This window comes from Apodemus sylvaticus, chromosome 20 (assembly GCF_947179515.1).
Source record: "Apodemus sylvaticus chromosome 20, mApoSyl1.1, whole genome shotgun sequence".
Lineage (NCBI taxonomy): Eukaryota > Metazoa > Chordata > Mammalia > Rodentia > Muridae > Apodemus > Apodemus sylvaticus.
The window spans coordinates 22,032,358-22,044,026 of record NC_067491.1 but is presented as its reverse complement, the minus strand read 5'-3'; the positions used below and the strand labels follow the sequence as shown (position 1 = coordinate 22,044,026).

General features: G+C 40.5%; 1 protein-coding gene across 6 annotated transcripts in view; it reads left to right on the top strand.

Moving 5' to 3' along the window:
* The first annotated feature begins 1,439 nt into the window (after positions 1–1,439).
* Positions 1,440–11,669, top strand: part of Kcnc2 (potassium voltage-gated channel subfamily C member 2) — a 178,913-nt gene continuing 168,683 nt past the window's right edge. For all 6 annotated transcript variants that reach the window (XM_052165345.1, XM_052165348.1, XM_052165346.1 and 3 more), the window contains exon 1: positions 1,440–2,129. In XM_052165345.1, coding sequence (XP_052021305.1) covers positions 1,440–2,129 — 690 coding nt within the window. The remainder of the gene's footprint in view (positions 2,130–11,669) is intronic.

Sequence of the window (11,669 nt, the reverse complement as noted above, 5' to 3'; positions counted from 1 at the left end):
GCGCGATGGTGACTCTGGGCGCGGAGGGTGGCTACGGGAGAGCCCGCAGATCGCAGCAGCGTGAAGGCGGGGAGCGCGGCGGGGCGGGCAGGCGGGCGGGGACTGTCTCCCCGACCTCAGCACCCAGAGAAGCGGCTCAACCACCTGAATCCCGAAAAGAAAACCGCCAACAAGTAGTTTCTCCTCTGAGGAGGGCGGCTCAGCTGGCCGCAGAGACTCGGTCCGACTGCAGGAAGAAGCTTGTCCACACCGAGACCCAAGCAGATCCACTTTTCTCCCGGTCTCCTTAAGGTATCCGGGGACGAGGAGGGGAGAAAGGGAAGGGCAGCGCAGGCGGGCATCCCCCTGCCTAGCTGTGGATGTGGAGCCCTGGGGAGAAGCTGGAAACAGCCGGTCTTCTAGCTCAGCGACCCAGGGGGTGTGCCTCCCACAGCTTCTCCAGGGCCTCGCCCCTCCTCGAAAGCAACCCCCCACTCTCCTCCCCGAGATGTTTGTTTTTCTTGGGAAGGGGGAGGGGTGGCACCGATTGCTCACTTTCGTCCTCAAAGATGGATCCTAGTTAGTCGTTTCCTTTCCCAAGTAATAATAACATTAGCAACAACCGCACCAGTAATGTGAAGAGGAAATTGGATGAGGAAATTAGTCAGAGGTCTCCTTGGTGAAAGGCGGCGGTGGTAGCGGGGACGTTTGTTGTTGTTGTTGTTGTTCTGACTTCTGTGTTCAGTCTTCCTGCCTGGGAGGTGAGGGAGAGAAGCGAACCGAGAACAGAGCGGGCAAAGGGCAAAGTCCCCTAGTGCCGGGGGACAGAGAGCTGTCCAAGGTTGGACCAGGGTATGCAGGCAGGTGGGGCGCTCCGAGCCCCCTCCCACTCAACACTGCTAAGTTGCCTCAGCGAACCTAACTCCCGGATGGGGAATTGCATTAAGGACAGGGGAGGGGCTGTGGGAAAGAGAGAGAGAGAGAAAGAGGGGTGGGATAGTGGGGAAGGGGTCCATCTAGAAAGACGAGGCTGAGCAAAGGAGGGTAGAAAAAAACGGCTGGGGAGTGAGCAGTGGGGATTTGGGGGCAAGGGGCTTGGGGACTAAAAGCAGGTTGGAGTTGATAGGGATAGAGGGGGGACATGGTGGCGGGCAAGAAGGAAGGAGAGGTCAGAGCCAAGGGTGGACTGTGTGCCGCAAGAGAAAAGGTTTCCTGGAAGGTCAAGGAAGACTCAACTGTTCTTCGTTCCCTGGGAACCTGGGCCAGGCGTGATGCAAGAGGCGGGGACAGGACTTGGGCACCAAGCTCCTCCTGGGAGGGTCCTTCCCACTTGCCAGCTCTGCATCTTGGCACTCTTGGGTCGAGGTGGTGGGTAGAGAGGGTCGCGGTGAGTACCCGACCCACAGGAGCTTTAACTTGGTGCTGTGTTCGCTTCCCCTAGTCATGTCCGAGCCACAGAGATGGGCAAGATCGAGAGCAACGAGAGGGTGATCCTCAATGTCGGGGGCACCAGGCACGAAACCTACCGCAGCACCCTCAAGACCCTTCCTGGGACTCGCCTGGCCCTTCTCGCCTCCTCTGAACCTCAGGGCGACTGCCTGACTGCCGCGGGGGACAAGTTGCAGCCGCTGCCCCCTCCGCTGTCTCCGCCACCGCGACCGCCTCCCTTGTCCCCTGTCCCCAGCGGCTGCTTCGAGGGCGGCGCAGGCAACTGCAGTTCGCACGGTGGCAATGGCAGCGACCACCCTGGGGGAGGCCGCGAATTCTTCTTTGATCGCCACCCGGGAGTCTTCGCCTATGTGCTCAACTACTACCGCACGGGCAAGCTGCACTGCCCCGCCGACGTGTGCGGACCGCTCTTCGAGGAAGAGTTGGCCTTCTGGGGCATCGACGAGACAGACGTGGAGCCCTGCTGCTGGATGACCTACAGGCAGCACCGGGATGCGGAGGAGGCCCTGGACATCTTCGAGACACCCGACCTCATCGGGGGCGACCCTGGTGATGATGAGGACCTAGCGGCCAAGAGACTGGGCATTGAGGATGCTGCTGCGGGGCTGGGAGGACCAGATGGCAAGTCTGGCCGCTGGAGGAAGCTGCAGCCTCGCATGTGGGCTCTCTTTGAGGACCCTTACTCATCCAGAGCCGCTAGGGTAAGACCTGAATCTAGCGTTCCCTGTTGTTGCAACTCTTTTAACTTTGCTTCAAACTTTGATTATTTCCTCCAACAGCCTCTGAGATGAAGAGGAAGAAAGGAACGTGGTTTTTCGAGATGTTTCATGTGGGGTAGGGCAAGCCCGGAGGCTTTCCCCCATCTGATATCTTCCACCCTCCCTGTTAGTCCATTCTGTTGATCTCCAATTCAAACAGATTTACTTTAGCACATGAGACCCACCCATGTAAGAGTCCTGGGATGTACCCTAACGCCATTACTACAGTCACCTTAGTTTTTGCCTTAACTTTTTTTTTTTTTCCTTTAGCTAGGGTGTGCTTTGGAGTCTGTTGCCCATTCTGTCCTGACAATTTTCAAGGAGCTCTAACTCTCAGATCTGACTTAGCAGGGCAGTAGCTACAATAAGGATCTAATCTGAGGGCGGGGAGGGGGGAAGTCTCCTCCGTGTCTGTGAGTCTGGGTGGAGTAGGGTGTGAGGAGAGTGTGTCTGGCCTTGTCTCTTCCCAGGGGCGAAGAGGATGTCTTTGCAACTGTTCCCAGCGATCTTACCTGCACCCTGGATCGGGAAGCTGGGTGTCTTAGGTGTGTCTTTTTCCCTCACAGGTTAATGGTGAATTAATCACCCAACTGACCTGTCTTCTGTTGAGTAACTCAGACTGTTGAAAACTTTACCTGACTTTTTATATTATAATCTTAGCCCCAATGTTTCTAACCTAAGGGAGTGATTATATTTGCCCATTTATCTTTCCAGAATCCCATGAAGGGAATAGAGAAGTGACCAATGATAATGTCCTCAGCTTAAAGGAAATAGAAATAGAAATGATGAAAAATAATATAGGATATGATCTGGCTTTAGTTGTATATGAGAACGGAACACTGAATTCAGTAAATTGTTGCCCCTGCATATATCTTGTTTTTGCTGCCCAGAGAAGACCCTCATCTCTATGGGATGGTAATTCTCCTAGACTGACCTTGACTCTACCCTCTGGAGCCACTGCCTTGGCATGTCAGAAATGCCTGCATCTTAGTTTTTATGCCACAGACTGACCACTGACTTCCAGAGAGATATGCTTCTGACACTTCCTCATAAATCCACACATGTGTTTGGTTTTCAGGCAGAAAGAGAACACAGACAATAGTGTTGCTCTCTTGGGCCTGACCTTTGAACCCATACATAAATTTTAGGATAGCCCCACATCCCTATAGTCAAACACGGAAATACTAAGGTTAATCCTAAAATATTGCTTTTAAAAGTATTCCATATGGCAAAATAGTTTATACTTTAAAAGTGATTACTGATAGCCAGGCATGAAGTTCATGCTTTCGATTCCAGTCCTTGGGAGGCAGAGGCAGGTAGATCCTTGAGTTTGAGGCCAGCCTGGACTACAGAGTTAGTTTCAGGACATCCAGGACTGTACAGAGAAACCCAGTCTTGAAAAAACAAAACAAAACAAAACAAAACAAAACAAAACAAAACAACAACAACGACAACAACAAAAAGTGCTATTGATATAACTAAAGTCACAGGCTCATGACCTTGCCCTTGTGGTTTTTGGTGTTCAGCTGAGTGCCACGGTGGTTAAATTTTTATTTTGCTTTCAGATTCATTACACAACTGACTTCTTTAGTCTGTGTTTAATAAAACTACTGCCTTATTACCTTTTCTCCTGATAACATATCCTCAGTTAGGTTTGTATTTTATCACAGACTGGGTTCTATACCTATTTAGCGAGCCAAACAACCTTTATTCTTACTATAAAATTTGATTCTGTTGCTGATTAGTGAGAAAGGGTAGTCCAATGACTTGCCAGCCACTGGGTTTTGGAAACAATTTTCATCCTTAGATTTCCTTGTAACTATGTGGAGGATTTGCATCTACCTGCTTTAGACGAAGAAAGAAACAAGAGGATAACACAAGGTCAAGAGCAGGTGAGAGCAAAATCAGCTGACAATCAGCAGCCTGAAATCTGTTTTAGAAGTCACTTAGCAAAGACCTTCTCTTTCTAATTGAGATGAGGAAAATGAAGATTCAGAGTTTAGAAAGCGCTTAAGGTCATACGTCAAATCATTAGCCAAACCAAGATTATTCTAGTGGTGTCATGTCTTCTTTCTGGCCCCTTTCCACAAAAAAAAAAAAAAAAAATCTCTGGTTGTTAACTGATTGGATTGTGAAGTCTCTGCACAGCTACCTAAGACATTAGTTAGGGTACCCACTTGGCAAGGACATTTACAACATTTTACAATACATATCTTGTAGGACATTGTCTGGGGTTAATTTCGCATAGCAACAGTCAACAAAGGGAGAAAAGTGTGTGACCTTCACTTCTTATGTGAACCCTGTTGGAATTTTCTGTTTGTTATTGTCTAGTCAGTGTCTAATATGTCGCTTTCCCTACGGAGGACTGTAGTTCAGGAAAGTATCTTTCCAGATCATCAAGGATTATCTGAATCAGAGCACATAGCAGCAATTCATTACTTCACATAAATGAAGTAATATATTAGCTCCAATTCTGACCTGACCTAGTGGTATCAGACTGATTCTTCACAAAGAATACCACTGAGGTGTCAGCAGGAGAAAACTGCTTAAGTGATGTGATTTTGATTCTAGGAACCGTAAATCATTATCAAGTGATTGGCTTCATCACTCGTCATTCTTAATAAAGTTAAGCATTTTATAAACGTCCTATCTTTACATTAACTCATATATTTTCTCAAGTATGTAGATGAAGAATTTTAGCTGAAGTCCCTTTTCAGTTCTTATACCTATTGTTTACTTTATGATTTTCCAATATCAAGAAGATTGCTTCAGTTTTAAGTTAGGCATAAAGATTTTCACTTTCGTGACCTACAACGTCACACTAAAGCACTAGTGATAGGAAATGGTAATTGACTTTTTCAGTCTTGTAATTTCACCTTTTGCATGTTCTCTTTATCAAGGCATTTAATTTTTTATTACATAAATATATATTTGAGAGATTTTAATATTCTAGTGATTAGGACAATAAGCTAATATGCTATACTTATATGTTATTTTTCTTAATTTTTTGTTAAAAAATTCTCATATAAGTTGTCATGGAAATCTGTCAAGTAGAAAACCAAGACCAGGAAAGAGAGGAGATATGGCTCTGTTAATGTTATTGACAATATTTGCAAATAATGAGGAGCAGGGACACTTTTGGGAAAGGGCCCTGTGTTCTCTCCTAGCTCAGCATTTATAGTTTAGAGTATGAGTGTTCATTCAAGATTCGGCACCACAAGAAAGCACGACAGGCAGAAATTTCTTGGTCAAGCTTTTAGGTTCTTTTCAGAGTTACTAGTACTCAAAATTAGAAATTGCCAGGCTTAGAAAAATTTCAAAGAATTTGTTCCTAGCTCTAAAGGGCTGGTGTGTGTGTGTGTGTGTGGGGGGGGGAATCATATTCTCCATTCCTCACTTTTTGCTTTGTAGATGAAGCTAGGTGATTAACTTCCTCCTGATTGAGAGTGTGACCCTTTTTTGGAGACTTATGCATGCCATTTGATGGCAAGGTTGATTTTAACTTTTCATTGCTAGGTTGAAAGAGCATTTCTTTTAATGGTCACGTATTAATAGTTCCCTCACAAATGATGGTTACCAAATGTAATTTTCTTGTAGAAACCTTGCTACTCTGGTTTGTATGTATTATTTAAACACTCTACATCAAAATCTACATAAAGGGAAGGCATGCAGAAGATACAGTTCTTTGCTTTCATTAAGTTAATTATTTCATTTGTAATAAAAAATATTTCCTAAATACATCATTTGAGTTAGGAAAGCCAAAGAGACAGGAAAATGTTCCAAGACAGTAAAGTGTTTTTCTCAAAAAAACAAAACAAAAAACCCAAAACCCGAAACGAATACCCACCTTCCTCCAATTGTTCGATTGCAAAACCCATTTTCTAGCTGTTTTTCTTGTACCAATAATGCTGCATATTCTTCACGCCAGAGAACTTGCTTGTGTGCAGACTCTTTTTTATCGATCATTCAAATTTCTGTGACAGATCATGTCTCTGGGACTTAGGTCTACGCCACTCACTCACTTCTTCATGCTTAACTCATCCTGGGCTAATTTTTGTCACAATTATTTGCCTAAATTAAAATCTTTAACTGGTACCATGGATTTCAGAATAAAGTGGATGCTCCTTAACATGCCAGTGAAACTTTCATCATCTAGCTGCTTCTACCCTATAATTTTTTAAAGCTTCAACATCTTTCTTTTTGCCTTCAAAAATGTTAATTAGTTAATGGTTGATTCATTAAAGATGGCACAGTTAGACCTTGAACTTTTAATCCGAGTTTCCTTACAATCTTGTTTCTTTGTTTGTATTTTGGTTTCAGAATCATGTATAGTCTTTTAAATGAAGGTTGTACTTGTATCAAACAGGTGAACTCTTAGAATGTGGCTAAGTCTCTTCCATCCTTTTTTCTATTAATCTTGAATCATGGCCAATTGTAGGACAAAGGAAATTCAAGTTCATGTCCTTGAGGAGATTTCGCTGTGATGTCTGGTTGTTTTCCCTTTTCAAGCTAAGAATCTTTTGACCTTTTTCCAGAACATTAACTATATAATTTATAAATAAATTCAATTCTCGTTAAGTTAAAGTATTGTGGGGATTGAACAGGACCAGAGAGTATCTCAGTCTCAACACATCAATAAAGGAACACAGCTCCTTATCGGTTACGTTGTATTTTTAGGAGCGTGTATGATCACACACCAAGCAAGGTGCTTTACTGCTAGGCACCAGGTGTGCCAAAGATGAATGTAGTTGGATGGATTAAGTATGATTTTCATGTATATTTTTAACAGTCCATTTGTAGACTCAACAATTTTGAATTTTGTTGACAAAACTGAATGAGAGACAAGAAAATGTTCCCTACTTGTCAAGAGGTTATTTGCAAAGCAAATAAAAATAAAAAAATGTGCAAGTTTATGGGCAGATCAAATGTTCCCACTTGACTGTCTAAATCATCACTATTTATGTTTACTGCCGCAAGTAAAGTAAATGTATTTTTCAAGTTTTATATGTTTTGAACTCATGAATCATAAATCCTTTTTATTATGGCAATCTTTAAGATACGTATAAGTGAAATGGCAAAGACACTAAAGATAAACACAGATATCCAGAAGGAAATATATCGTGGCAAATGTTCTAAACAATAACCAGGAATATATGACAGAAAGGTAATTCAGTTCTGCCTGAAGTTTTAAGGGCTTTCCTTTTAGAACAGCTCAAGCAGATTTTTATGATAAAATAACATGGTTTGATGCTTGTTTAAGAGGTTGAAGGGTGGCAATTTTAATTCTATGTAGTCAATATTTTCACAGAAAGTGAATAGACTGTGGGTTTGAAGGAAGAAAAGAACTGAGGTAGAAAATATATGGAACCAGAATTGTGAAAAATCATGTTTTAGGAGCTATGAGGACTGAGCTCTTACTCTGATGTCAACTTGAGTTGAACTCAGTTTATCTTCGTTTGCCCTATTACAAAAAAATTAATAATAATATCAATAATAAAAACCAAGGCTGACACATTGGGCTAAGATAATATCTAAACTTCATATCATCGCCAAGGTTTTGATGCTTATGGGGTAATTATTGCTGAAGATGCCAGGAAGGAGCAGCATGTCTCTGCCCATTCTGATTGCACTCCGAGAACTGTCACACCAACAAGGTAAACCAGAATTGATTTTTTTCATTTGTAACTTTCTGCCTTTTTTTCTTCTCTCCCCCCCCCCTTACAGCTGTTGGGTATCTGCTGCTCTGGTTACCATAGAAACAGGTTAGCTCCTAGCTTCCTGTTTCCATTGAAAACAGCTTTCTCTTAACCACATATTGATCTCAGGAAATCATTTTGCTGTGGCTCTGTCATGAAAGCCATAAAGATGATCAGCTCTGTCATTTCCTAGGTCTAAGATTCAGTGCAGGTGTAGACCCATCCACCCACAAGGGTAACTGATTAGATAATCTCAATTTATTTTCCTTTGAAAGGTAGCTTGTCAAAGATACCATCCTTTTTCCCTTCCCATATTTTATACAGCAGGGAGAGTCTTATTCATGTGAGGTCTTAGAGATATGCCTAACACATTTAAATGCTTACAAAACAATGTCAAAAAAAATCCTCCAGTTTTTATCTCCTTCAAAACCTAGTCTATCAGTATTAGTGTGGAGAATTGTTCAATGTCTGGCACACTTGAAAGCTAAGATTTAATGTGCCAGTGAAGACTCTCAAAATTGTATGCATATTTATTATACTGGGCTGTGTTTTTCTCCTTTAAGAACATAGTCTATTGTAGGATATATGTATATATTTACATATAGAACACAATGATAAATATATGTCAAGGAGCAAGTTTGTATCATTTTAAATGGAAAGGAGATGGAAGAGAACTTATAGGAATGTGGTTTTAAGTTTCAATAATACAGTAGGTGGGCTGGAGAGATGGCTCAGCAGTTAAGAGCACTGGCTGCTCTTCTAGAGGTCCTGAGTTCAAATCCCAACAACCACATACACGGTGGCTCACAACCATCTGTAATGTGATCCAGTGCCCTCTTGTGTGTATGAAGACAGCTATAGTGTGTGTCTATACATAAATAAATCTTTATAAAAAAGAATATAGTAGGTATATGATATATTTACATATATGTATATATAAAAACACATATGTTATATGTATGTCTCAATATATAAATGCAAACTATTTTTATTATACATGTACAGGTACACACATACATATGTACACATACACACAAAAATATAAATACACTTACATACACATACACACACACACACACACACACACATGTAATATATATGTAAACTATTTCCATGAGATTTGTGACTGAGATATGCAGTAGATGTTTGGTGTTCTTGAAGATTAGATTTGGAAGAAGAAAACTCAGTCATCTGACCCAACCACCTCATTTTGAGAAGACAACTGGCACGTCTCAGGCAGTGACTAGTGAGTGAGAATTGTGGGGCTAGAATTTAGATCTTCCGTTTTTGACTTCTGGGTCACTGCTCTTTCTGTTCAAGCATGGTTTCTTAGTCTAGTCCCCACTCCCCACTGAATGCACACAGTTAGCCACTGAGATGCAGCGAGTAGGTTAGGAATAGTGCTGTCAGTCTCTGCCTTTATCTGTGTTTGTTCGGCATATATCAGGGAACCGCTCTTCCACAGGGACCGCTAGACTTAGCCATATTCTTCCAGCACTGCCGTTTCCAGTTTCACATGCTATCTTCATACTTTCCCCAAAGCCTCAAAATTAACTTGCCGATACAGCTACCTCCTGCTTGACCTCAGACTTTGAAAGCTGGACTCCTTGGGCCTATAGATCTTTCCTTGTTCCGCTCTTATTAGATTTATTGGCTTTGAGCTTTTTTTTTTTTTTTTTTAAATGCGATCCTGCTTCAACCTATGGGTGATGGGCGCTGTAATGTGTAGAGTGTAGACTTTTCAGATGTAAATAACCAGGATTAGGTGTTCCTACTGAGATAGATGGTGAATTGAAAGAATAAAATGTGCTTAAAGCTAGTGGAAATTCCCATGTGAAGTTGGATTTTGATGTGAGATCAGGAAATTACATGTAATCTTTCCTGAACCTTTTTATAATGGTCAGTTAGTTGAAGACATACAGTGTGATTATAAAGGAATGCTATAATTTTGACAGTGTCTGACAGAATGCATTCTATAGAAATCAAAACGGAAAAACTCTGGGCAAAATGATACTTACTGTATCAAGTTGAAAATACTTCAGAATTGTTACAGTACTTAGCTGGACTTCTCCCTGACATTTGATAATGATAAAGCGTTATTCTAGTATGACAATCTTTAGAGCGTCATGTGTCCAGAAAGTTCCATGGAGATACCTCAAGGGTATCTACCGTCTTCTTCATGTTCTTATGTGTGAAGATCTATGTTTGTGTGCTACCGAAAAATACTGCCATTATTCATGCATCTAATTAAATGTTTAAAATCTGTTTAGACAGACAAGGCTCAGTTAAGGTTATAGTATGTCTGTTTACCCAGTTCATTGTATTGTTGACATCTTTTAAAATCTCAATCAAAAGCTAGGACTGCCTATTAGGGAGTGTTCTATGTTTTTATTTTTTATTTTTTAATATAGGGTCTCATGCATCTCATGCTGGTCTTGAGTTCATTTTGTAGCCACAGGTAATTCTGAATTCCTGATCATCATGTTTCCACCTCCCAAGTATGAGGATTTGAGTCATGTGCCACTATGCCTAGCTCAAAACCATTGTTCTCAACAGATACCTTTTAATTTAGTCTCAGTAGTCAGAAGTGCTTCCTTTTAAGTTTCCTTCCTAGAAAGAGCCGAAAAGCCAACAACTTTGGTCACACAGGTTCTTTTATTTTACACCAATATTTTGTCTAGATTGAAAAGAATACTTCAGGAGTCACAGGAGGGTAGAAATGATGTAATTATATTTCAATTGAAGCATCAATACTCAGTAAATATAAAATATATTTCCTAGAAAATAAAATCATTTTAAAAATTATCAACATACTGAAATAATATGTTTAAATTTAAGACTAGATGATAATGAATATGTTCAAGCAAAAACCCTTTTATTAATGTTTTGAATTTTTTTAAGGAAGTATATAAAATTTTCTTTCTGAGGTTTTAAGTATACAACTTCCTTATATTAGTAGTTTTGAATTTATGGATTTATTATAAGATCGTATTTGTTAAAAGAGGATATTGTATAATAATTTTATTTATGTCATAATAGTAATAATTCGGTGAATAAACTTTGTTTCTTACTGATGTTGTTATATTAATTTTGGGTAAGATCAGTAGGATTAGTATTTAAGGAAAAATAATAATACAATGACTGTGGTCTAACTTATGCGTAAGTTTGCCATCATTTAGGCATCTTGCAGTGAGAAATTATGAAAGTTGTGAGAATATCTTCAATGCAACCTCTCTTTCAAGTAGATTAAGTAGAAAATGGGCAGAATATACACACAACCTGCCCTTGCCTATACAATTAAGCCTTAAATAGCAGTAGCCTTTGGTTTTCTTTTGCTATTAGAGTTGTGTGAGATCAGCGTGAATCTGCCATGGTGTTGTCATATGACCATCAAATACAGCAATGCTGAACTACTGTGTTTAGAATATGAATTGTAAATATTGGTGAGCTTCTGATTCATCCCTATTCTCATAATGGTATTCATTGTACCTTGCTGTACAGAGGCACAGAGTTCAAATAAATGAATGAAATAAAATGTGATTTAATATATTAGACTTTAAACACATTAAAATGAATAGACTTTTTATAAAAACAGGGTTGGGTTTTACTAAAATTTTCTAAATTTTTTATGTTCTACTCATATTTTAGTTATAATGTACACATCAGATTTTTATAGTTTTTAAACTTAGTGTTTTTTCTCAATCTATTTTTTTTGATAGCACTGATTTAGTTAATCTCTGATTCATCTGTCCTTCATGGTTTGTCTTTGACATTTGATTTTTTAGAG